This window comes from Heloderma suspectum, chromosome 2 (assembly GCF_057233095.1).
Source record: "Heloderma suspectum isolate Gila_16-S chromosome 2, 16-S_ref, whole genome shotgun sequence".
Lineage (NCBI taxonomy): Eukaryota > Metazoa > Chordata > Lepidosauria > Squamata > Helodermatidae > Heloderma > Heloderma suspectum.
In genome coordinates this window covers 163,656,644-163,683,240 of record NC_139459.1, presented here as the reverse complement: position 1 = coordinate 163,683,240, position 26,597 = coordinate 163,656,644, and the positions used below count along the sequence as shown (strand labels likewise).

Below are 26,597 nucleotides of genomic sequence, written 5' to 3'. Positions count from 1 at the left end.
TTGCAGTGAATATGAAAAGAAAAGGTTATGAAATGGTGGGGCAAGGCTATGAGGTTGGAGGGAGCCTTTCTGGTTTTTATCTCTAGGTGAATGTGTGTATTCAGGGGGCTGGAAGTTTAATTCCTACAAGCATAATACTCTCATAATAGTAAAACCCAGGATCATCCCATGAAGGTGATTAGTGGGAGATTCAGGACAAATAAAAGGACGTACTTCTTCACACAGCACATAGTTAAACTATGGAACTTGCATCACAAGATGCAGTGATGGCCACCACCTTGGATGGCTTTAAAAGGGGGTTAGGCAAATTCCTGGAGGATAAAGCTATCGATGGCTACTAGTCCTGATGGCTGTGTGCTACCTCCAGAACCAGAGACAATGTGCCTATGTACACCAGTTGCTGGGGAACATGGGCGGGAGGGCACTGTTGCAGTCATGTCCTGCTTGAGGGTTTCCCATCGACAGCCGGTTGGCCACTGTGTGAGCAGAATGCTGGACCAGATCGACCCTTGGTCTGATATAGCATGTCTCTTCTTATGTTCTTAACTAGAAAGCACTCATACTCTACTTCTAAAACATTTATACTCTGCTTCTAAAACACTTATTTTAAAAAGGGTGTGTGTATTTTTTAAAAACCACAAAATGAACATAAGAGCCCTGCTGGATTAGCCCAAGGGTCCAACTAGTCCAGCATTCTGTTTACACAGTTGCCAACCAGCTGTCAACCAGGAAACCACAAGCAGGACACAAGTTCAACAGCACCCTCCTGCCCATGTTCCCCAGCAACTGGTGTACATAGGCTCACTGCCTCTGGTACTGGAGGTAGTACATAGCCATCAAGCCTAGTAGTCATTGATGGAGGCGGGGAACATCTATTGCTCATTATAATGATGACAGAGGCATAGTCCGGTAGATGGTCATGTTGCCAACACAAGCAAGGCCTGCGCCTCACTCATACAGGTGCTGCAGCTGTACTTGAAGGTGGGGGAAGCAGTTTGCTAGCCACAAATGCTATGAAAAGGCTTCAGAAGTGAAGCTTCTTCTGTCTGGAGGGGGAGAAGACAGGACTGAAGCAAATCATCATAAAGAAACTCCGTTGCAAAGCCAGCCCTGTAAATCCAGAAGTCCTGTCCCTGATGGTTGCTTGCCTCTCAGGATAGCCAAGGGGTACCAAACATCTCCAGACCTGAGGCTGACGTGGCTGCAGAACATGGCAGCAAAGCACTCCGAGCGTGGGAACCATGCAGAGGCGGCTCAATGTCTGGTGCACTCTGCTGCCCTGGTAGCTGAATACCTGAGCATGCTGGAAGACTGCCGCTACCTCCCTGTGGGCTGTGTCACTTTCCAGGTAAGATGTGGGGACGAGGGCAGGACACACCCAGGAAAGGGGCTGATGTGCTGCATCAAGGCCTTGTCCCCTCTCCTTCAGGGCAGTACTTGATGTGTTTACCCCCTGGGCCCATCCCTGCTTTCCTGCAGGAGAACTTGAATGAGCAGAAGTTTGGCCCACAGCTCTCCTTCCTTCCTTAAACAAGTTGCACTCCATTATCCCACCAGAGCTAAGGACAGAGCCCAGAAACCCCCTATCCAGCAAGTCTTCTGTTCATCATTAAGACACTAAAAAGCCAGAGTTCTTGCCTTGTTCTTCTGAGGGGCTCTTGTAGAGGGGAGAGTGAGAAAGACTGTCTTCCCCCTCCTGCAATAACTTCTGTCTCTTTCCAAGAACATCTCTTCCAATGTGTTGGAAGAGTCAGCTGTCTCAGATGATGTCCTGTCCCCTGATGAAGAGGGCATCTGCTCCGGAAAGTACTTCACTGAGCAAGGGTTGGTGGGCTTGCTCGAGCAGGCAGCTTCCTCGTTCACTATGGTGAGAGTTTAAAATGTTGGGGCTTGCAAGGGAGAGACAGCAGATTGGTTTCCAGCATGCAGCAGCATCCCATGTGCCTGAGGGCAGTGGCTGCTGCTGCTCCATTAGAGGCAGAACCCTGGGGGTGGGGGGCTAGGATAGGGGTGGGGAAGCTCCAGTCCATGGGCCTGATCCAGCCCACAGAGCTGGCCGCTAGGGCCTCCTTGGGTTCCTCCTTGGCCTCCAAGCCCCCATCCCCTGGAGAAATCTCCACGGTGATCAGAGATAACAGTCTCAGTTGGGAGAGCAAGCAGTGCATGGGGAAACCCTGCTGCGATCTCCAGTCACAGACCAGAGATACCAGCAGGGATGCTGGGGACTTGGGTGGCCTGGGAGGAGTGGCTGCTTTTCTCAGCGCTGGCTGAGCCCATTCTCAGACTGTGTGCCACCCCAATGGGGATGACGTGTAGCACACAAAGACGGGGCTTTCAGCAGTGCTGGGAGGAGCAGTTGCTCTTCCTGGCACCAGCCAAGTCTCTTTCTCCATGCTGAGAGAGGCAAGTAATTCCGTGCCCTCCACAGCACGAAGGAAGAAAAAATGGGTGGGAGGTGGGGGTGATGACATCAGTGGACGTGGCCACAGCCACAGACATCAGCTGGCCTGTGGAGAGCCCAATGGGGGGCAATTTGCACCCCCGAAAAAAAACATATCGCCCATCTAGGAAATAACTTGATTGGAAGTGCCACAGAGCACAGCTTCCCATGCACAAGTTTAGCCTTTCTGTATCCTTTTATACAAGGAAGAGACACCTGCTAATGGCTGAGAAACCCGAATGGTGTGGATTGTTTTTGTAAATGGTCAGGGAGAAGCATTGTTCCTGTGCTTCCCCCAGCACCCCGCTGTCACCACCCTTTTGCACCTGGTCCTCTTCCCTCACCCTGCCATAGTTATTTTCTGTAAGTTCCAACTTTCTTTGCCACAATCTTTGACTGCACTCCTATACCTGGAGAGTTTCCAGAGTTCTGGCTTGAAGTGCAGCAAATGCACCGTTGCTCATGTGGGTGCCTTTCCTCAAGGAACAGGCATGTTGGTTTTCATGATGTTGCTCTTTCTATTTCTCAACAATACGTTTAGGCAAAAAGCCACTTTTTGATCCAGGCATCTCAGGCCCATTTGGTTTCAGGGGGCCTTAAATATATGCAGCTGGGTGCAGGACTGCAATGCTCTTTTTCCAAACCCTGCTGTAACCCCCCCCCCCCCAATAGAACAAAAATCTTGGTGCACAAAGCTTCAGTTGGTATAATCCTTGGTGTTGAGCAATGTGAATTTGCATAATTCAACACAATAGCAGGATTGAGAGGCTATTTGTGTGGAATTCACACACACACCCCATAATAATTAGCTGCTTCCTCCCACTGGACCAAAGCAAACTCTTCCTTGCAATCTTGGTTAAGGTTTATCCCTTAGGCAAGAATAACTGCTAGTCTTTGATGAAGTAGCAGGCCGAACCATCAGTCCTGGCCTCGGATCCTACTTTCTGTTTCCCTTCTTTTTAATGTTTCTGACACATGGATGTAGAGGCGTGTTTGGAAGTCATTCAGGCATTGTGGGTCTCCAGAAAGCTCTGGCCTTCATTAGCAGGAGCTTCTGGTCCTTCTGTGTGGCTCTCTACGTTGTGTGCCGCCGTCTGCGCTGGCAGCAGGGCTCGGACGTCTTGCCCCTGTGGCAGCTGCCCTGTCCTGAGCTGTACTGCAGTGCCATCACTGCTGGGGGCTGGAAAGTGCACTGTCGATTTCAGCCCTTTGGGGATCTGGTGATACCAGGAGTCCTTCAAACCCTATAAAGCTACTGACCTCCCAACCTGAGCAACTCCTTGTTCGGCTGCAGCCTGAGTTACTCGTAGGCTGTTACCCTGCTTGATATCCTTTGAACCGCCTACCTGCCTCCAGGCCATGCACACCAGTTGCCCCGCACTTTCCTCATCTGCTGCTCCTGCTGCCTTGCCACTTGCTTCTTAAATGCCAGGCCTTGCTAGGTGGCTCAAGTGACCCTCTGAATCCCTGCTCCATGTTCTCGCTCTCTTCAGGGTGGGCTTTATGAGGCTGTCAATGAGGTCTACAAGATCCTCATTCCCATCCATGAAGCCAACCGGGACTTCAAGAAGTTGGCAGCACTGCATGGCAAGCTGCAGGATGCCTTCGGCAAGATAACCAACCAGGTGAGAACACCCTCTAGGGGTTTCATGCAGGGCCACATTTGGGGAAGTGGGGCAGAGGGGGAAGCCAGCGTGAACTCCTTTTCTTGTGTGCTTTGCCCAGCCGCTTTCATGTTCTGTTTTCACTACCCATGTCAGAAAAAGTAAAGACAAAGTGGTTCTGGGGGATTGGAAACTCCGCAACTGGAGACAGGGAATGGGCTGACACCAGTTCAATCATCAAAGCTAGAAACCTGTCATTGAGGAGATTTATCAACTAGGCATGCACCAGTGGCGTGGAGTTCCTTCTTCACACCTGCCCTGAGCTCTGGTTACCGCAGTCACGTTTGGGTGGTGTATTCGTTTGTCCAGACAGGCCTGCTTTAGGACACAAGGTTGGACGAGGACAGCCTCCCCCAACCTGTTGCCCTCCAGATGAGTTGGGCTGCAACTGCCATCATTCCAAGCCAGCAGGGCCATTGCACATGTTTGGGGATGATGGGAATTGCAGTCCAACATATCTGGAGGGCACCAGGTTGGGAAAGGCTGGGCTAGGGGTTCATAAATTACTGTCTGGTCATTTGGCAGCATGAGAAAAGCATCACTCAGCCCCCATTTGCTGAGCTGGAGCCCATAACCTGTGCTTCTTCCTGACCCCTGCCCAATTTTGGGAGAAGAGAATGAGGCAGCATAGATTCAGTAAAGAGCAGCTGGGAGCTCAGAATTCTAGAATTTGCTCCTGCCTTAATTGGGCAGGGACAGGGCCTGGCGGGTTAAACTTGGGGTACCTCAAAGCCCAAACTTGTGAGTCGGTTCTTATCATTAGAGCTGAACAGAGAGTTCCACTGATTCCTGTAGGGTTCACTTTGCTCCTCTGTAAGCAAACACAGGCTGAGTCTACCTGGAAAAAACTAGAAGAAGGTGCTGTTAGGAGCCATGCTAATTATAGATGCCATCTTTAATCATGTGTCTTTTTTCCCCTGGGCCAAGGTCATGGGATGCACATTTCAGGGTCTCGAGTTAGTCAAAAGTGTGCTAGTCCATATGGTCAGTTCTTGCAGGTGACCTTGGAAGACACTTGGAAAGGCCTTCCTTCATGGTTCACTCTTCGTTGATGTCAGTCATCAACAGAATGGGGGTAGGCTCAGATTGCCAACTTTTGCCTGCTTCTTTAAGAACTGCCAAATGGCAGGGGAAGGACTTTGCATTGGAGAATACTCCTTGCACTTAAAGAATAAGCATTATTCAGATCAAGCTGTAGCCATTCAAGGTTATGCCTGGACCTGGCCAGTAATCAGGGTGTGGCAAGGGGATGCTGAGTTTCAAAGAAACTAACTGCCATCTTCCTGTTTTCTCTATTCCCCCCTGTCCTCTCCGTTCTGTCAATCAGGCCTCTGGCTGGGAGGTAGGCTACAACATGTCTTGCTTTTTCTTTGTCAGTGTTTGTGTGAGTGTGCATGCTGCCTCAGTTCCCAGTAATCTCCACTCTTCCTCTGTGCGCTTATTACAAAGCTCCTCCTCTAGCTGGCCTTTTCAATGCATTTACATAGCAGCAGAATAGAGCCCCAATCTTTCCTGTGCAGGTACTCCAGCCAGATATGTGTATGCATGCCTTAAAATGGCACTAATCCGTAGAGAGAAACACAATGCAGATAAAGCCCCTCTCTGGATCTCAGTTCCACATTTTTTATTTATTTATTTATTTATACATACATATATATATATATATATATATATACACACACACACACACACACACACACACATATACACACACACACACACATATATATATATATATATAATTTATATACCACTCCACATCAAAAGATTTCAGAGCGGTGATCAGCAAAGATAAAAAACACCATGTTAAAACAGTGAAAACTTTTTTAAAAAGACAAATTCCAGTAAGACCGAAGTTAATAAACCATGGCTGGTCACTCAGAGAAGGCCTCTCGAAATAACATTGTCTTCAGGAGGTGCTGGAAGTAACACAACGTTGGTGCCTGCCTGACCTCCGAAGGCGGGGAGTTCCACAGGAAGGGGGCTGCCACACTGAAGGGGGCACACACATTTATACCATTGTCATCGTTGTCCAACTGCACACCACAGTAATCTTTCAGGTACCCTGGCAAATGTTAGAGGCGCTTCATTTGTCTACTGACAAAAGGGCTGGACATGTGATGGTCATTCCTTGCCACAGCAAAATAGTCCAGTGTAGCCATTTAGGTATGAGGAAGTTCACAGACGAGGGCCTAGTGTCTGGGAAAGGAGCTTCACTATGTGGCAAGATCAAACCAGAGAGCTCTAGAGAATGGGCTGGTAAGGTGTGTAAAGACCCTGACAGCTCTCCTGGCTCTGCTATCTTTCTGGCGCCCTCTCCATACGTGTGGTGTAGGCTTGGGCCGGGCAACTTGTTCAGCACAGTGGCCACATTGCAACCACTACCGCAGGCAATAGAGCTGCGGGCACCATTTTCAGAAATCACAGGCCAAAGGGGGGCGATCGTCAGGGATACCTACTTGTGCTTGGCGTGTGTCTGCATGGCAGCTGCCTGTACTGCAGATTCTCAGCAGGAAGCCCGTGGCCAGACTTCCCATTCAAGAGGCGCCCCTTTCCCCCACCTTTAAAACAAGGAATCCTGTGATGTAGATTGAACAGCCTGCACCGCTTCTGTGCTGTGGAGTATCTGGAGCAAAAAGAGAGGCCATCAGCGCCACTTCATGTGGGCAGGTTCAACCCCTTTCAAAAAGCTCGTGCTGATGAGCCCCCTGGCAGGGTTCCAGTGGGGAGGAAACTCACCTCAATGCAGGTTTGTAGAGGGTGTGTTTTGCCCTGTTAACTATTATTGGGAGTGGCTTTCCTTCCTGTTTGGGTGGGGGTAGCCACAGTCCACTGATCCAGCTCATCCTGCGGAGTTGTGGGCCCCCAGCTTTGGCCGCTTCCCCATCTTGTAGCTAGTGCAGCCCATGATCCACTTTCCACTGCTGGACTGGCACAGTAGCTTCTCTGTGGCACCTGAGTCAGCTGCCACGACCTAGTGTAAAGTGGGTGAGGCTGCAGAGTGGAGCCTGTCCACTTGCCACAATGAAGGTGAGGGGGGCCTATCCAAGCCATGCCCTTCTTATCCTGTTGTTCCTCTGCTGCCCCCCCCCCCGCTTCTAAAACATGAGCTGCTGGGGTTCAAGCCTGCCTCAGAGTCATGCCCTCTGTGCTAGGAGCCTTCCCCTGTATTCTAGAAGCTTTGGGGGTTTGTTTATTTTTAAATTTTCTTCGCCGCTTTTCGAGACTGAAGCCCTCCAAAGGCGGCTCACAGCAATAAAATACATAAAAAACACGGGTTGGCCATGTTCACTCTGGCATTGGCATCAGAATAATTCTTTTTATCATCAAATCCACTAATGGATAACTCAGCTCCCAGGTAATATTGATAATATTGAACTCATAGATCAGGTTCATCGTGTCCTTTACTTTGCAGTCATTCAACAACACATTGAATCAGTTATCCAATAATTTACACGCCTTCCACAGTAGTCATTTTCTGGTCATGCCCACAACACTTTTTAAAAAATGCCTAATATGCCCATGGGCCCAAATAAATGGAGGGTTGTATATCATCGGAAGATGTGGTGGGAGGACCAGCTTTTCTCTTTGCCCATTCTAGAACTGAGCATTGCCCCTGAAGACGGGGTGTGGGGCTAGGCCCCAAAGAGCCATCATGCAGATTGAGCCCTGTCTGCTCCTCTCAGATACAGAAACACTGCCTTGTGGGGGACTGTGGGTCCCAAACCAGGAGCCCCGCAGGTCAAACTAAGATGTTATGCTTCATGCGCTGCTGGGGCCGCTGGAAAGATCATGCGGGGATGCGAACACCTCAGGCCAGAATCCTCCTCTTTTAGGGATCAGGGTCATCTTGGAGCGCCAATTCCATGCCACTGCTTGCTCCATAGCTGTGGTGGCTGCTGCACTCCCTTGGTCTGGCCAGCCTGTAGCTGGAGGAGGGCACCAAGCTGTCCATCTGACCCCCTGGGTGGTTTGCCTACCTGCGTCTTGGCCGCTCTGCTCAAGATATTTGCCGTCTTAGCCCCTGGGGTTAGAGCTTGCCAGTACCAAGATCTGAGCGCCTGACATACTCATTACCTGACAGAGCCTACTGCGGAGTCTGGGGGGTGGGGGGTTAGTCCATACAAACCACAGGAAAATCTACACCTTTTAAAAACCCTTCCAAGAGCTGCTTCTGAAGTTACTTCATCCTACCTGTGTCCTGAACGTGCATGTGGGAATGTTGAGATGCATGACTAGTGGAGATGGATCTAAAAATGTGTGTGCCTAAGGCTAATCTCACTGTTCTTAACTAACTCCTCCGTGGGTCTTCATCATTTTCATTTCAGGATAATTATTAAGCTACAATAATTTGACCAATATATAGGGGCTGTTCGCACATAATGGTGGTAAATAATGGGTTAATTAACCCACAATTTGCCATGGCATGTGCCAGGCATGTTCTGCAGCCTTTTTGAAAATCCAACCTGCAATTGGGCCAATCGGGGATCACTACATGACATCCGAACCCAGACACTATAGGTTAATCGTGGGTTAAACAATCCACAGTTAACCTAACTACTAATTGTTTAACCCACGATTAACCTATAGTATCTGGTTCAGACATCATATAACCACCCGATTGGTCCGATCAGGGCTTGAATATTCAAAATGGCACAGCACATGTCTGGCATGCACTATGGCAAATCATGAGTTACATGCGAACTGTTAGTGTGAACCAGGTCATAGAATAGACATGCTCGTCATACATATAGTTCTAAACCACTGTTAAGGAAGCAGAATGTCAGAATTTGCCCAAAAAGGAGAACATGGATCTGGAGTCTTTGTTGTCTTCAGGCTGTCTGGAAGCTGCCTTTGCTCGGCAAGGAATCAGGGATTCAGAAACAGCCTCCATGCTCTGCAGAGGGGCTAGGGAGGGAGCATGAAATAGCCCATTTCAAACTAAGGCAATACCAAGCCATTCTACAGCAGCTGGGTCCGATTCTAGTTCTGTGGGGTTCTGCATCATGGCGCGTGTCATTAATGCAGGCATGAGAATGTCTGGATCCCTGGGATATTGAGATAGCCATAAATAGCCATTTGGAAATTTTAGAAGAAGCTAAAAGAATTCCCTTGATTAAGAGATTTTCTCAAAATGCATCGGGAACAATGCATTGGTGCAACTGTCTCTTTTTTCTTTGCGTATCAGCGTGTCTCAGGACCATAGAAACAATAGTGGATTAAATAACTCCAGCCCAATCACCAAAAGCATGTTCAAGCAAGGGCTCTGATGAATTTGCAGGGGAAAGGAGTTCCATAAATGTAAAGCAAGTACTAAAAAAGTGTCTGGACTACGAATGACGCTATTGAGGGGCCAGCTTGATTAAGTTTGGGGCTGTATGTAGGCAGTGGAAATGCGGTCTCCCAATTACTGTGGTGCTAGCCCTGATTCAGCAACAGTGCCTTGATAATTGTACAAATGTAATGGCAGAAGTGAAGGGAGTGTTGCTGCAGGGGGAAAGGCTTTTTACTCAGTTTCATCCACTTCTTCCAGACCCACAGGAGTCAATAAAATTGCTTCAGGCATCTCACATGCACGAGTGGGGGGCGGGGGGGAGAGAAGTGTAGTGCTCATCATGAGTGATATTGTGGGTGCTATCCTTGGCACCTGGATAAACATCTGTTGCAGCTGGGAAGAAGCGCATAATCACACGGTGCATAGTCAAATCATGGAATTCACTACTGCAAGAAGTAGTGATGGCCACCAATTTCGATGGCTTTAAAAGTGGGTTATACAAATTCCTGGAGGAGAAGACTATCAATGGCTACGAGTCCTGATGCCTCTATGCTACCCCTGGTGTCAGAGGCAGTATGCCAGTGTACATCAGTTGCTGGGGAACATGAGCAGGAAAATGCTATTGCACTCATGACCCACTTTTGGGCTTCCCATGGGCAGCTGGCTGGCCACTGTGTGAACAGAATGCTGGACTAGATGGACCCTTGGTCTGACCCAGCATGACTCTTCTTATGTTCTTATGCAAGTTCTGGTTTTGAAATGCACTGGACCAGAGAGAGCATGGTGAGACAGAAAAAGCAGCATGTGTACAACAGATAATTATAACTCTACAGTACCACCTAGAAATCCCTGGAGATAAATCTGTATGCAGCCCTAGGGATTTCAGTGGTTATTGCAAGATAAGAGGTGGCCTCAATGGTATCTAGGGCTCTGAGGAACAAACCATCAAGGCAGTCTTCCTGTCTTCAAACCTCCTCCTTTTGGGCAGTTGCTGTGTTCCAGTCATTGCTGTACTTTTCCTAACATCTCTTTCTTATTTTGCTTCCCGTTCAACTTCTCAATCCTACCATCTGCTTTCGGCCCTGCCCTGATTTGGTAAGTTGGAGCATGCCTCTAGAAATGTTGCTATTGGTGGCAGTAACCTGCTTACTTTGTATGCATTAAGGGGCACCATCAGTCTGACCATAAAAAGATTTGGGTAGGAGGCCTCAGGGGAGATGCTAGAACTGCAGGTAAAGTTTGCCCTTTATCTCTATGTGAAGACCCCTAAAACATCATCAAACCCAGTGGCCGTTGAAGTGATTCTTTGTGGACCTAATGAAAGTGGGAACAATAGTGTTGGCCTCCTGGCTGTCATGCACCAAATTTACTTGTAAGATCATACCCGCATACAGAAAACTCGAGGGAGGGAGAGGAGTGCTGGGAGTAGGACGGGTGGTTAGTTTAGTAAGGCGTGCTTAGTTCAGTCATTAAGTCGTGTCCGACTCTTTATGACCCCATGGACCATAGCATGCCAGGCCTTCCTGTCCTCCGCTCTCTCCCGGAGTGTGCTCAGTTTCATATTCATTGCATCAGTGATGCTATCTAGCCATCTCATCCTCTGCCATCCCCTTCTCCTTTTGCCTTCAATCTTTCCCAGCATCAGGGTCTTTTCCAGGGAGTTTTCTCTTTGCATTAGGTGGCCAAAATATTTGAGCTTCAGCTTCAGTATCTGTCCTTCCAATGAGCACTCAGGGTTGATTTCCTTTAGGATGGCCTGATTTGACCTCCTTGCAGTCCAGGGGACTTGTTAGAGCCTTCTCCAGCACCACAGTTCTAAAGCATCAATTTTTCGGCGCTCAGCCTTCCTTATAGTCCAGCTCTCACAGCCATACATTACTACTGGGAAAACCATAGCTTTGATTAGACGGACCTTTGTCGGCAAGGTTCTCTGCTTCTTACTATGCTGTCTAGGTTTGCCATAGCTTTCCTCCCAAGGAGCAAGCATCTTTTAATTTCATGGCTACAGTCACCATCTGCGGTGATCTTGGAGCCCAAGAAAATAAAATCTGTCACTGCTTCCATTTCTTCCCCTTCTATATGCCAGGAACTGATGGGGCCAGATGCCATGATCTTCGTTTGTTTAATGTTGAGTTTCAAACCAGCTTTTGCACTCTCCACTTTCACCCTCCACAAGAGGCTCTTGAGATCCTCTTCGCTTTCTGCCATTAGGGTGGTATCGTCTGCGTATCTGAGGTTGTTGATAATTCTCCCAGCAGTCTTAATTCCGACATGTGATTCATCCAACCCGGCATTTCTGATGATGTACTCTGGATATAAGTTAAATAAGCAGGGCGACAATATGCAGCCTTGTCGTACTCCTTTCCCAATTTTGAACCAATCGGTTGTTCCATGTCCGGTTCTTACTGTTGCTTCTTGTCCCTTGTACAGGTTTCTCAGGAGACAGGTAAGGTGGTCTGGTACCCCCATCTCTAAGAATTTGCCACAGTTTGTTGTGATCCACACAATCAAAGGCTTTAGCATAGTCAATGAAGCAGAAATATACATTTTTCTGGAATTCTGTTGCTTTCTCCATGATCCAGCGAATGTTGGCGATTTGATCTCTAGTTCCTCTGCCTCTTCGAAACTCAGCTTGTACTTTCGGTAGTTCTCGGTTCACATGCTGCTGAGCCTAGCTTGTAGGATTTTGAGCATAACCTTGCTGGCATGTGAAATGAGCACAATTGTACGGTAGTTTGAACACTCTTTGGCATTGCCCTTCTTTGGAATTGGAATGTAAACTGACCTTTTCCAGTCTTGTGGCCACTGTTGAGTGTTCCAAATGTGTTGGCATATTGAGTGCAGCACTTTAACAGCATCATCTTTTAGGATTTTAAGTAGCTCAGCTGGAATACTGTCATCTCCGCTAGCTTTGTTGTTAGCCTACTTGACTTCACTCTCTAGGATGTCCGGCTCAAGTTCAATGACCGCACTATCATGGCTATCAGGGACATTAAGATCTTTCCTGTGTAGTTCTTCTGTGTATTCTTTCCACCTCTTCTTAATCTCATCTGCTTCTGTTAGGTCCCTGCCTTCTTTGTCCTTTATCGTACCCATCTTTGCACAAAACGTTCCCGTGATAGCTCCAATTTTCTTGAAGAGATCGCTAGTCTTTCCCATTCTGTTGTTTTCCTCGATTTCTTTGCATTGTTCATTTAAGAAGGCCTTCTTGTCTCTCCTTGCTATTCTCTGGAACTCTGCATTCAGTTGGATATATCTTGCCCTTTCTCCCTTGCTTTTCGCTTCCTTTCTTTCCTCAGCTACTTGTAAAGCCTAGTTACTTAGTTGCTTAGTTACTGAAGCTTTACAAACAGCATTCAAATTACCAGCCTGAGTCTTGCCATGGTATCTCTCACTCCACCTTTTTAGGTCGCTTAGAGAATGTTTGGAACATATTTCCGGGTTGGTTTTTACGGCTGCAAGTTTGGGGACCTGGATGAGCAAGAGTTTGTTTATAAGGAGCCCTCCATCACCAAATTAGCTGAAATCTCTCACCGACTTGAGGTAAGAGCTGAAGTGTCCTCGAAGGAGGTATTTGTCAAGCAATGAGGTGGCGAGTGAGTGTGGAGAGGATTAGGGATGGCGGAGAATTTCTCCCCAAAACTTTGGGGGGCCGAGCGCCAACGTGTTCGGCCCCCTGAACAAGTGTCGGGGAGAAATTCTCCGCACCCCCCTGCCCCCCGCACCGCCCCCCGGGACGGGACTTACCTTTCCCGAATGTCCCTCCCGGCGGCGGGTCCGGCCGGCGGTTCGTCAGGTCTTCGGGGCGGGAGCGGCAGCCGGTCTTTCGACCGGCTGCCGCCGCCGCCATTCCAATAAAAGGGGGGGAAAAAAATGCCCCCGTGATAGGCTACGTGACGATTAACGTAAAGATTACGTAGACTACGGCGAAAATAAGGGCAACGCTATTTGCGTTGCCCTTATTTTCGCCGTAGTCTATGTAAAGATTTACGTAGACTACAGCGACCAAATAAGGAACGCGAATGGCAGCTCCCTATGGGGGCCGCCATTTGCGTACGTGCTTTTTTTTTTTTAAAGTCACCCGTGATAGGCTACGTGACGATTTACGTAGCCTATCACGGCTGACTTTGCAGATCTAGCCGTGATAGGCTACGTTAATCGTCACGTAGCCTATCACAGGGGCGTTGCTTTTTTTTTAACTTTTAATTTCGCGGCGAGGCGCCTCCTCCCCAGCCTGAATTTCGGCCGGGCGAGGCGGGAAGCCTCCCCCCGGCCTGAATTTCGGCCGGGCAAGGCAGGAAGCCTCCCCCCCCGGCCTGAACTTCGCGGGGAGAGCAGCGAAGCGCCTCCCCCCCACTGCGAAAAGCTGCGAGACCAGGTAAGTGACTTTCGTGCACCCCTAGAGAGGATGTAATGCAACATGGCAAGGAGAGGAGAGGGGAGGAGAGGAGAGGGGCCAGGGAGGTGGGAGCACAACGTCTGTTGCTGTGCAGTTAATGTATTTGCCTGTATTACTTGCACATCTGGCATATATGTGCTGAGAAGAGCCTGCCAGTCGTGGCTTTCAAGCACAGATATCCACAGAGCAGTACGCACACGTTTGCTTGTCAGACCAGTTGATCTGCCTGCAGGTTACTTGCTATTATTTAGATAGCGTCGTCAGTGTACATGGTGCTTTATAAAAGAAAAAAGATTGGTTCCTGTCCAGTGGAGTTTACCATCTAAAAGTTGACACTGCAGGAGGTAATAGAAGGAGCTAAGGAAAATGGAGGAGAAGGTAAACAGGGAAAGAGTATGCATTCAGTTCAATTGCACATGTTCCATATAAGGGTTTCATTGAGTGTGAAATGGCCCTTACTCTCAAGTAACTGCAAGAGTTCACGCTTAGCTGGAAGTCAGAATGTTCCACTAATGTTTGTCCTCTCTGTTTCTAGGCATTCAGTCTGTCGCTTCTCTCCTTGTCTTTTGAGAAAGGGCTAGTAGTTAATGTGGCCAAAGCAGTATTGAAAGAGGGAAGAATCTGTGACTTAACAAGCAGTCTCCCACCACCCTCCATTTCCACCCAGTAAACTCTGCCAGATGCCCCCCACAGATGCTTGCAGATGCCCTGCCCACGTTGCTGGATGTTGAACAAGGTGGCTGTAGCAGCCTACGTTGAGGCTGCCAGTTGGGACCCCTTTCCAGGTGGAACCCCCTCCTTTCGTAATTCCCCCTCTTCACAAAGTCTCCCTCCCCTTAACCGTGTCGCCTGTGGTCCTTGGCACAGGTGTCACCCCACTGTAGTCTAAGCACAGCCAAGATGGCAGTGAAGAGCGGGCAGGCTGTGGCTCTGGAGCCAGCTTTGTCGGCGGATGCTGCCTGCCTTCACAGGGCTGTTTCATGGCCCCTGTCCACGTAGATCCCAGTCATTGTGGCCTCAAGGCTTTTCCCACCATTTACTCTCAGGGCCAAACCAGATGTGTGCCTGCTATTAAACACATACTTGCCCGTTCAGCTGTAAAGCAGGAGGTGTGGGGATATGCTTTTTATATAAAATAAGTGTGGGAAGGTGGGGAGGGAAGCAAAACCCACAGCCTCCCCGGCCTTATTTGCCACACTCCAGATGCGTTAAGGCTGAGAGTGTCTGGGGTGGGGCAAAGAAGCAGGCTGGGGGGGAAATGTCTTCATGTTTAAGCCTGCTTCCCTTCCGGTATCTGAGCTGGGCCAGGGGGGCGTTACTTAAAAGCATCAAGTGGGGGAGGAGGCAAGTTTTGCTTCCCTCCCCTGTATACCCGTTTTAATGTATAAGCCTCCACTTTAAAGCCAAGCAAGCAAGTACGTATTTCATAAATACATATAACATCTAGTTTGGCTTTGAGAATCACAGAATAGCCCTCACCCCATGATAGCTGCAAGGAATTTTCCGTGGTCCCGGTGGCTGGAGACACCCAAAGCTGTCTCTGTCCTTTTTGTATTGTCCTAAAGAACTTCCTTGTCTCCTTTTCCCTTGCAGGAGTTTTATGCTGAGCGTTTTGGGCATGAAATGGTAGAAATTATCAAAGGCTCCAACCCTGTGGACAAGGCCAAACTGGATCCCAACAAGGTAGTTTCTCTCGTGTATTGCCAGTCGGGCACTTCAAAGGCACCAAGGCGCCATTCTGAGTCTTGTTCGGCTGGAATATCTAAAGGGAATGGCCTCTTGGCCCAAGTGGCCTGGGGTTGTGCTGCGTGTTCAGCAGGGATGAATTGTGATGCCATGAGAAGAGAGAGTTCCCTAAAGATTTACCGCATGGCATTCTAAATGAGAGCTAAATGGCCTCATTCCTTCTCCCTTGCCCCATATGCCACATTCCCTTGTCACTGCCACACTCTGAGCTCGTCCATAAGCAGCTGAAATTGCAAGGTACTCCAGGAAGTAGCAAGGGCAGGACAGCAGTCCGGCTTCCTTCCTCTTCTCATGGTCGAACGTGTGTCAGAGACGGTCTTAATGTGGGCTTGGCAGGAAATCCTCCCTCCCGCAGTTCGTTGGTCCCAGTGTTTTGACAGTTCAAAAGACAAATCTGGACTCGTGGCAAAAAGATGCTTGGTGTGGTGGGAGGGGGATGAAGGAGGTGATGCTGCCCTGATTTTCCACTGACCCCTGCCTTCTGTTGCCCTCTTCTGCCACAGGCATACATCCAGTTGACTTATGTGGAGCCATTCTTTGACACGTATGAATTGAAGGATCGTGTCACGTACTTTGACAAGAACTACAATCTACGCACCTTCATGTTTTGTACACCGTTCACACTGGATGGACGAGCGCATGGCGATCTGCATGAGCAGTTCAAGCGCAAGACTCTGCTCACCACCTCTCATGCTTTCCCCTACATCAAAACCCGAATCAATGTCATCCACAAAGAGGAGGTACTTTGGGGTGCGGGTGAGGGAAGTTCTGAGGTGTGGGAGAATGTGTGGGCAACACACAGAGCTGCATCTACTGCAGTTCTAAGGAGGGGGGGAAAGTACAGAATTTGGTTGTAGTGCCACATTCAGCGTGCTGAGAATCTCGACTTTCTGTTTTTGTTTGTTAAGCACATTTCTAGCCTTTATGGCTGCAGCAATATGCTTGAAAGTGTGTGTGCAATGCATGCTGAACTCTTAAGGACAGAGAAGCAGCTGAATAACTTTCCCATTGCTTGGGTATGTGTAGGGGGGGAATTCATTGTTCTGAAAAGCTTATGCAAAAAATTATTTTCCATAAATTTTTGCATGATATATGTAAAATGTTTTTAAATGTTTACTATTTTTGCATAAATTATGCAAAAATAGTAAAAATTGCAGAGTAAAGTGAGGAGGCCATGCAGATTTACTCAATTTGCATAATTTATACAGATCACAGAATTCAACTTGCCTTTATGTGGAATTTGGATTGGACCCATAATTTTTTTGTTTGGTTTTCAATGTTCATCAAGTATGCACATCCCTGGGCACGCACAGATAATCTGCTGACATTTCTGCTTGTGTTTCCATTGTTTGGTTCTGGGTCCCCAGATTATTCTCATTCCCATTGAGGTGGCCATTGAGGACATGCAGAAGAAGACCCAGGAGCTGGCCTTTGCCACCCACCAGGATCCAGCTGATGCTAAGATGTTGCAGATGGTGCTACAGGGATGTGTTGGCACCATAGTCAACCAGGTACCCATGGGACAGGAAGAAGTGATGTATTGGAGGCAAAGAGGAGGGTTCAGGCCAAGCTAGCAAACCTGCTGGGACTGTGGGAATACAGTGGGGTGGGAACAGAGTAACGGGTTCAGGTTACAGCTGAGGGTGAGAGCAGCGAGGGAAGCATGGGATTCGGTTGAAGAGTCTTTGCACCACTGTGATATCCAAGAGTGGGTGATTGGAACTGAGTTGGAAATGAGGCTGTGTGCAGGGTGGAAGGTCATGGAAGGAAGACTTCCTTCTCTTCCCCTGGGCACTGAACCAAGTTAGTCTCCTTCTCCCTCTTGACCTCTTGGCCTGTGTGTTGCAGGGCCCTCTGGAAGTGGCGCAGGTATTTTTGGCTGAGATCCCCGATGACCCCAAGCTGTATCGGCACCACAATAAGCTGCGGCTCTGCTTCAAGGATTTCACCAAGAGGTACTGCACCAGCACACCTGCACCAAAGCCATTGGTTGGGGGTGCAGAACCAAAAAGGGGCGGGCAACTGGATGACCCTCCCACCCAGCCCTCTGTGGAGCATATGATGCTGCTTGCTCCCTGCTCAGAGCGCCGAGTGCCTCTTCCACCCAGCGATGAGGCCAGGGACTAGGCTTTGCTGCACATGGGCTTTGACTATCAGAGAAGCCCTGCATGCCACGAAGCTGAGCCAGCTGCGTCCCCCTCACTTCTTGGCACTGAAAGGACCTCAAAGGAGGCACCAAGTGAACCTCTCTGGAGGGGGCTTTCCAAAGCTGAGGTGCCACTACCAAAAAGGCCCTTCCCCAGTAGTCACTTGTCGCACCTCGCTTGGTGGAGGCACCTGCATAAGGGCCTCTGAAGTTGATCTCGGAGTCCAAGTAGGTATGTGTGGGAGGAGGTGATCCTTTAGATATCCTGGTTTCAGGCTTCAAAGGTAATGACCAGCACTTCGATTTGGGCCCAGAAACAGACTGTGCAGATGACAAAGTACTCGTGTAATATGATGACAATCTTGGTGCCCTGTACTGGTCTAACTGACATTTCCAGACCTTTTTCAAAGGCAGCCCCATGTACAACATGTGTGATATTTTCACATGAACACTTTCACTTTTTTTGGTTGCTTCAAAACCCTTTATTTTGGCAGAGGGTGCAATTGACAAATTTAAAAAGTTAATTAAAATGAGCAGTTTTCCTAAAGCTCCCTCACTCTGATTCACTTGCAATGTGTGCAGCTTTGTACCCTGACACCAGGAGATCACTGGGAATGTAGACCTCTTTTAGTTTAGTAAGGCCCCGTCACTCATGTATTCTACCCTCTTTGCATACACCTCCTAGACAGACAAAGACGATAGAGGTGGGTTGAGTCTCCCATCAGTATAATTCAGACAGAAGCCTGGTGGATCACTGCAAAAAGGAGCCTGCAGGGTGCACTTGAAGGCCCCCATCTCTTCCCTTGCAAGAAGTAGCACAGGGGTGAGGAGCATGTGGCCCTCCAGTTGTTGTTCGGCTGTAGCTTCCATCAGTCCTAGCCAGCATAGCCAATGGTGAGGGGTTATGGGAGTTGTAGTCCAACAACATCTGGAAGGCCACACATTCCCCATCTCTGAAATAGAGGATTGCTCCCATTGGCACCTAGCACTTCAGTAAAGGTGGCACTGAGTTGAGGCAGGCCCAGACAAGAAATATCCCCAGCATCTGGATAGTGTTGGAGCAGCCTGGGGCTCGCAGACAACAGCTCTGGAAACCTTAGCTTCTTATACTCAAATTTGCTTTATTTGCTATTATCATTGTAGCTAACATGAAAAAAACAAAACACCTTCTGTTAAGAACGGTGCCAAAGGAAGCCTTTCTCTAATTTTACCTTCCTCTTCAGGGGAATAGCAGTGTCACAGGGCAGGGGTGATTTTTGAGGGAACCAAAGCCTGGTGAGAAAGTTGGATTTTAATGGTGCGGTTTTTTTAAACCCTGCCTGCCATGGTCCCAGTCCTGATTGGAAGTCCCCTGCAGCTGTTGTTGTTTTTTTTTTAAAAAAACAAACCAGACACACATTTAACCTCTCAGCTAGTCTGGCCTCCTCCTGTTCCCCTTCTACCATTCCCTGTGTAACTGTTAACCCATTCACTTTAAAGAAACAAACTGTTGGTTTCAGCGTAGTTAGTCCTGTCTGCAGGGAGGCTTTTTCAGACCCTGAAAACCCTGGGCCTGGCCTAGCTGTGTTCCTTTCCCTGCACACACCCATAGCTCAAAACCTCTACTTAAATGTGGGTGAAATCCTGTATTGTGGGAGCAGAGTAGCGCCTTGGTGTTGATGGGACCTCCAGCTGCCGCTGCTGTTTCCTGGCCACTGCCATAATCCCTGTGTGGGCGATACAGTGGTGTCAAGATCTCTGATGATCTGTATATGAAGGAATCCTAACTGGATGCCTGAATAATTGTAGGAATTAAGGTTTGACCTGCATGCTAAAAGAACAGTCCAGCAGTGGCTAATGTGAATTCCAGTTCAGTTAGAGAGCTGGTGTAGCTAAGAATCTGGAATTCCCCAGTTCGGATCTTGCCCCTGCCATGAACTCACCAGGTGGGCTTAAGCAAGCTACTGTTCCAGGGCTGGGAAACCTGTGGCCTTCCAGATGTTGTTGGACCAACCCCCATTAGCCTCAGCCCTCATGGCCAATGGTCACAGATGATGGGAGTTGTAGTCCAACAACATCTAGCCTGTTGTTGGGTTATTTGAGGGTTGTTTTCTCCTCAAACAAGCTATGCTGCCCGGGTTCAGATGACACAACACACCGTGTCCGGGAAGGTAATTAGACAAATGGCACCCTGCATGTGCCATGGCTTAAAAAAGTGGTGATCATGCAAAACAGGCCATTATGGAAATTAATAATACTGACCTAATTTACAGGGTTGTTATACAAATTACAAGATAATATATGTGAATCAGCACTTCAAACAGTTGCAAACATTATACAATTATTATTATTAATTAGAGACTTTGTTAGAGCTGAGTGTGAATGGTCACATCTTATTTTATTGATTAGATTTATTAGCCACCCATCTGGCCAGCTGCCCAGCCACTCTAGGTGGCATACAATACTAATAACAAATTTACATAATCTTAGTTAGACAGAATAAGAAATAACCTTAATGGCTGAGCTTCAGAGTTTTCTTGATCGCTGTGGACCTTGCCAGAGGAATTCCATTTGCTCCATTTATTCAACATTCTCCTTGTGGGTGAAGATGGCACCCTAACCTTGTTCAGTACAAAACATACCATGTTTTCCCCTTGTTGGGAGAGCTGTAAAGAAAATGGTCCTCCAGGTTTTCCATTTTGACCCAGAGAAAACCTGCTTATAGAGAGCACCTCTGGCTAGTGCCTGTGACATCACCAACACACCTTCCCCACCCCAAACAGTTTTTCATCTTTTTTAATGTTTGACCTATTTGTGCTGGGGGTGGGAGTTATGTGAGGGTGGGACATAGAAATAACTTTCATGTACTAGTGTTTAAAAAATATGGAGACCCCTCTGTGGCTTTTCTTAGAAACTTAGGTCTGACATCTCACTGGGCGAGTTTGCACGTCACACTAAGCCACCCTGAGAATAAGCCACCATGGGTTGGTTGTTGGCTCACTAACCTGAAAGACAGTGGGCACTCTGTGACTTTCTCTGGTTTGTTTCCCCTCTTAGCCAGCTCCCAACATGTATCCCAGGTGCCTTTGCAGCAGAACTCCTAGTTTTCTCAGTCTGGAGCATGGAGGGCACTGAGAAGGGATGGGGGAGGATGGCAGCGACACCAGCAAGATTGCGAGAAGTGGTGGGGGGGTTGCTGTTCTTGCTGGGCGGCTCTCTAGCTGTTCCCAACAACCCACAGTGAAGTTGCCCTGCCAGGTTCAGACATCACAACAAACCACTCTAAAAACAAGCCACCCTGAACAACCCAACAACAAGCCATGGGTTCTCAGGGTGGCTTGTTCATGAAAAATAAGCCAACCTGTGGAATTGTGCTGGGTTTGGACATTATGAAAACCCACCATGGGTAATCACCCATGCTGGGTTGTGTTGTGCGAACCAGGTCACTATGTTAATTAAGTCCCCTGCCAAGAGTTTCCTGTCACAATTGCAATCTTAATGTGGTTTCTTTAGGAAATTTTGCTTATTTTGTATCCAGGAAATTTAACTATCTTAATTTATGCTGAACATCTCAAGCAGGTGAGACAAGGATTGGTTAGAAATTGCTGTAAACCCCACATGGGAGGTTTTGATGTCTTTTTAAAACAAAAGGGGTTAGCTACTGTTTTGTCCTCTACTTGGGTTGTGCCTTGTCTTTCGTCTGTGACAAGTCCCATTGTGGGTTCTAGTGAAACAGTTTTGCAAGATCTCAGTGCAGAGTGTGTGTGTGTGTGTGTGTGCGCACGAGTGAGTGAGAGAGACGGAGAGAGAGAGAGATTGACTGTTGCAAGACCCGGTTGGTTGATCAATTAGATTTATATCCCGCTTTTTACTTGGAAGGTCCCAAAGCATTTAAGTACAATAAACCAGGAAAAAGCCATCAATATTAAAATCAACTAGTCCAACAGTACAATGCATCATCAGTAAAAAAATCAATATGGCCATTATCCCAGCAGCTTAAAGCACAGAGGCCTGACAAAATAAGGATGTTTTAACAACCAGCACCCTACAACATCACTTGAGCCAAGTAACACAAGTTCTGTCTCTACCACCTCCGGAGCGATTTTGTAACTTGAGTATAAAGACAACAATATGGTGCCTTCAAAGAATATCCTGTGTTTGTGAAAGCCTTAAAATGCTGCTGGTCACACACTACCAAAGTCTTCTATAGTTGATTAGCAGTGTATTCCTAGGCATGTCTACTCAGAAGTAAATCCCATTGAGTTTGGTTAGACTTTCTCCTAGGTAAGTGAGTGTAGCAGCCCTCCCCAGCCTGCCAGATGTGTAGGATTGCAACAGCAGGGTCAATGGCCATGCTGGCTGGGAATGATGGGAGTTGCAGTCCAACACATCTGGAGGGCACCAGGCTGGGAAAGGCTGGAATATAGGATTGTAGCCTAAGAGAGACCTGAGGAGGGTGGATGGTCCTGGGGCTTGAAGAACAGACAAAGGCCTCTCCACCCAGAGGAAGGCCTTCATTGTGGCTGTGCTTCCCTTTGGGTTGCTTTAAACAAGGAGCTGCTGACAGTTCCACCCAAGACTAGAGCATCCAGACTGCAGCACTTTTTAAATGGCCTGCCACAAATGGAGGAGAAAGAGAACTCTGCCCTGAGCTGGTGCTGCCTCAAGCCTTATCCCTGCCACTGCCTCTTTAGGTGTGAAGATGCCCTTCGGAAGAATAAAACCCTGATCGGACCAGACCAGCGTGAGTTCCTCCGAGAGCTGGAGAGGAACTACCAGCGCCTGAAGGAAGCTCTGCACCCACTTCTCAACCGCAAAATCCCTCAGCTCTACACCCCTGTGGCCCCCCATTCGGCACACAGGTGAGGCCATGTGCACATAGGTGGCTTGTGGCATGAACATGAAGAGAGACTTAGACCCAAGTCTAAGCCTCTAAGAAGAGAGACTTAGACCTAAATAGGCCTGACTGCCATGTTACCCATGGCAATCACTGAAATTCTACCAACCTTCTGGCTTAGGCCCCAGTCTTCCTGGTTGCCTTGATCTCCATCTTTTCTCCTTCAGCAAAGATCTATCTGAGAAGCCTAGAGGGACATCTGCGTAGACAGGGCACAATCCACTGGGAGTTCCTCCTCCCCAAGTCCACTGAATGCTGCTCTCCTTGCATTGCTTTCCAGTGCAAGACATCGTTCTGGCTGGATTGTGCTCAGAGGTCTGGCCATAGAGCACAGCATATATTGCTTTCATTTTGTTTTTAAGGGGCATGTTTCTAGAGCTTAATAACCTCTAAGTGTATCAGTAGTTTCTGCTAAATGGTGTCTAGGTAAAATACCCAGGTTTTTTTTGGTTCTATTCATTCATCCACTCATCACATTTATATCTCACTTTTATGTAGGACAGTGTAGCTCCCAATCCCTCCCAGTGGCCTCCAGTCATAGAGTTGGAAGGCACCAGAAGGGCATCCAGTCTTAAGGCAAAGCAGGACCATCTGCTCCCCACCACAGGGAGAGGGGAAATCCATTCAGGGCCCCTTCTGTGCCTCCCCCTGCCCCAATCCTGGATGCAGGTTCTGAAGTCTCTCCGTTGCTATGTCCCCCTTCTTATGCCCCCTATACTAGAGTCCATGCCTCCTGAGCATCTTCTGGCAACACTATAAATCCCGTTTATGAGGGTAGCTGTGGCAGGCTTTGGAGGCAGAGTTTGTGGGTTTGGTAGCATGGTTTTATCTGTTTAATAGATCTTAGATTTCAGCTGTTAAGTTTACACATTTGTCATGCTCCCAATCACCCCCTCATAGCATAGAATAAATTCCCTTTTAAGACTTGTTAGGGCCAAAAGGTGGTATACAAATGCCTTAAGTAAATAAATACTTCTGTTGTACTTTTTCTCCTCCAGAAACTCCTTCAACAGATTGAGTCTGCGGAAGATTGAAGCCTAGAAAGGGCTTCTAAACCCTCTAAAATGGACCACCTGAACTATGGGAACCAGCTGCAGGAACAAGCTACTGACCTTTTTATCCCCTGGGGTTTCAGACCCGCTGGGGGACGTGCTGCTTGCTCTTGCCTGAAAAATAACCCTGAGACTTTGGAGTCCCGTGTCATTCCAGGCTCTCTCCAGGATGTGGAACCAGTCTGTCACTCCCAACAGGAAGGAGAATATCTGTGGAAGTCGGTGCTGGGAATGATCTGGCTCCCACATGATGCCCAGGCAAGGGCTGTGTTCCAAGATCAGGAAGCTTCTCAGTGTATAGCCTTCCGGATCAGGCACTCCATCTGAGACCTTCTGTAGGTCTTCTTCCCTGTGGAACTGAAGTTTAGCTTTGTGCACATGGGCCTTGGAGCAGCTAGATCTGAAATTTTGACCATGGTTGTACTTGGAGGCCCACCCGCTGGTCTGTGTCATCTTCTCTTTGACAGCTGGGGTCAGCCCGATAACTTGGGCTGCCCGTTTCTCTTGCTCTGCATTCAACTCTCCCATTTGGCTACCAACTATTTGGAGCTGCCAGCTATTCATGCATCAACAGGAATAACTGGCCCAAGTACTAGATCTTACTCCTGTCTCAGGGAAGAAGGCAATGATACCTGGGAGTCAGAAGATTGAAACCTAGGACACTTGGGTTCTATCCCTGGCCTTGAGAGGTGAACAGGTCCTTCTGTTAAGAGCTTGATCTGCCTCCCCAAAGCTTGGGCTGAAACCCAGGAGTTCTGACTCATACTTCCTCTGCTGCTCACTCCATTCCCTTCCCAGGGGATCCTGGCTGCTAGTTTTATGTAGCTGGTCATCAAGTGATGGCCTCCTGCCAGCTGCCTTCTGGAATCCTCAAAGTCTGCATTTGCAACATGGACCAAAGACCCTTTTCTCTTTCACATGCCTCTTACTAAACTCTTTCTGTGGTGGGGATAGTATTCACACACACTCAATCACAGCAGTGCCTTCTACAGCAGAGCGAGGGGGTGGGGTTCCTGTTCACCTCCCTTCATCCAAATGCAGAGGGGCTGTGTGTACATTTGTCTCTTAAGAAGCTGAGTAAGGATGAGTGTCCTTTTCCTCATCTTAATGCCTCTCCCTGACCGCCCCAAGCAAGTGGTGGAAGGAAAATTCCTCTGCAGGCTAGAGTCGAATCTAGACTTTGCTCCACTGTAAGAGCGAGGGCATTCTTGTCATAGGGGAGGCCCTGTCAACGGGCAGAGTGCAGTACTTTTGGAAGAAACGGGAGCATTCCATTTCCTTCATTAGGAATGATTTGGGGATGGAGGACAACAGCTAAATGACTGGGGGTGGAGGCAGGTTGGTTCTGCCAGGGGGAGTAAATCTAGGTTTACCTGAAAATGATGGGGAGTATTTCATCAAAATATAGGGGATTAATCTAGACTGTGTGTCTGTCTGGACTCCCTTGACTTGGGCTGTGTTTGTCCTCACCCAGGTAATCACTTCCTGCTAAAACAAACTGAACTTAGGCAGAGAAAGGTGTGTAGGCAGAGCTGACTCTATTCCAGATCCACCCTTTTTGGTTTTCAGGGGCTTGTACAGGCACTGGGGGCCATTGCAACAGATGCATCTCCCCATCATTTCTCCCCCCTCGCTCTTCTTCCTTGCATTACCACTCAAGGACCTTTAAACTGAAGGTTTCTGCTCCTACCTAACAGTAGAAGGCAAAAGGGCTCCGTTGCTTGCCTGTAGCCAAAGCTGCAACTGTTTGGATCCAGAATGTACCTCTCTATCTTCTCTGGATCAGAGCTCCACTTTTCCTACGTTGTGCCAGACCGGATATTCCTGATGTGTTGAATGCCACCTTTGTGCCATGGCCAGGTCTATGGTGGGTAGCTGAGCCTTGATTTCTGTCTTACTCCAGAGGTTGTAAACATTTTATTTATAATGCAATTAAAAAAAAAAACATGCAAAGATACTGGTTCTGTTTAATTAGTGGTACAGAGGTCTTATTTCTTTGCACTTGGGCCACCTAGGAATCCACACAAGTTCATGCCATAAACAGTGAGGTACAAGAACTAATCCAAGAGCCTGGTGAATCCTGAGAACCCAGGTTTCCATTTTCAAACAGATCATGTTTCTGGTCCTCATTGCTAGGAATAAAAGCTCAGGAATGTGGGCAGAGTTTGCTTAATGCTTCTAGGGTGCACTTGGGAAAGTGCTGCTGTTGTCTGCCAAGCCCCATTCCTTCTCTGTCTTGGCATAGGTGTTTCTCTTTTCTCTCCCCCCCCCCCCAGGTCTTCTTTCCCCTAGCATTTATTTGTTTGTTACAATTCTGTACTGCCTAACAGCTGAAGATCTCTGGTTGGTTCACAAAAGTTTAAATCATTAAATACAATAACATGATAAAACATAATATAAAGCTTTAAAACTACCATATAAAACCAAAGTAAAACAAAGCAGTAGTGTAAAGCATTGACAAAAATGAATGGCTCTAAAAACGCTTCCAAACATTTAACAAATACAAACTCTGAGTTTGAGCTATACATATTTTCCAAGTGCAGGTTGCAGCTTTACTTCTGTGACAGCCCTTCAGCCCTCTCTGTGCTTGTGCTTCAGAATCACCAGTGCTGCCATGTCAAGGGCTGGGTGTTCAGGCTGGCCAGATCTCTGTCATCCCTAAACAGAAGCATAGACCAGTGGGTGGAAGGAGTGCTTTGATGTGAGAGGGGACAAGGAATTCCAGAGAGGAGGAGGTGCTGGTGGTGATAGTGAAGCAGCATGTAAAGCAAGAGGTAAAGCAGGGGAAGGCCTTGTGCTACTCAAGAGCTTCCCCAGAGCCGTCTTGGCAAGCCTGTCTCTGATGTTCAGGAAAAAAGACGGAGCCTGACAGGTGGGACAGCAGAGTTCGAGGCCCAGGGTGGAGGAGCCAACCTGCTGGCAAAGCATCCCTGGAGCAGCGAGGTATGTAGTGGCCCCACAGGCAAGGCAGAGGTGCAGGTGGGCGTTCAGTAGAGTCC

At 48.1% G+C, this 26,597-nt stretch overlaps 1 protein-coding gene across 1 annotated transcript in view; it reads left to right on the top strand.

Annotated features, from left to right (window-relative positions):
- Nucleotides 1-25,532, top strand: part of DOCK6 (dedicator of cytokinesis 6) — a 140,218-nt gene extending 114,686 nt beyond the window's left edge. The window contains exons 40-49 of the mRNA XM_084835640.1: nucleotides 1,156-1,348; nucleotides 1,724-1,867; nucleotides 3,934-4,065; nucleotides 12,797-12,922; nucleotides 15,372-15,461; nucleotides 16,028-16,264; nucleotides 16,892-17,035; nucleotides 17,373-17,479; nucleotides 22,344-22,511; nucleotides 23,545-25,532. Coding sequence (XP_084691766.1) covers nucleotides 1,156-1,348; nucleotides 1,724-1,867; nucleotides 3,934-4,065; nucleotides 12,797-12,922; nucleotides 15,372-15,461; nucleotides 16,028-16,264; nucleotides 16,892-17,035; nucleotides 17,373-17,479; nucleotides 22,344-22,511; nucleotides 23,545-23,587 — 1,384 coding nt within the window. The 3' untranslated portion in view covers nucleotides 23,588-25,532. The remainder of the gene's footprint in view (nucleotides 1-1,155; nucleotides 1,349-1,723; nucleotides 1,868-3,933; nucleotides 4,066-12,796; nucleotides 12,923-15,371; nucleotides 15,462-16,027; nucleotides 16,265-16,891; nucleotides 17,036-17,372; nucleotides 17,480-22,343; nucleotides 22,512-23,544) is intronic.
- Nucleotides 25,533-26,597: the final 1,065 nt, after the last annotated feature.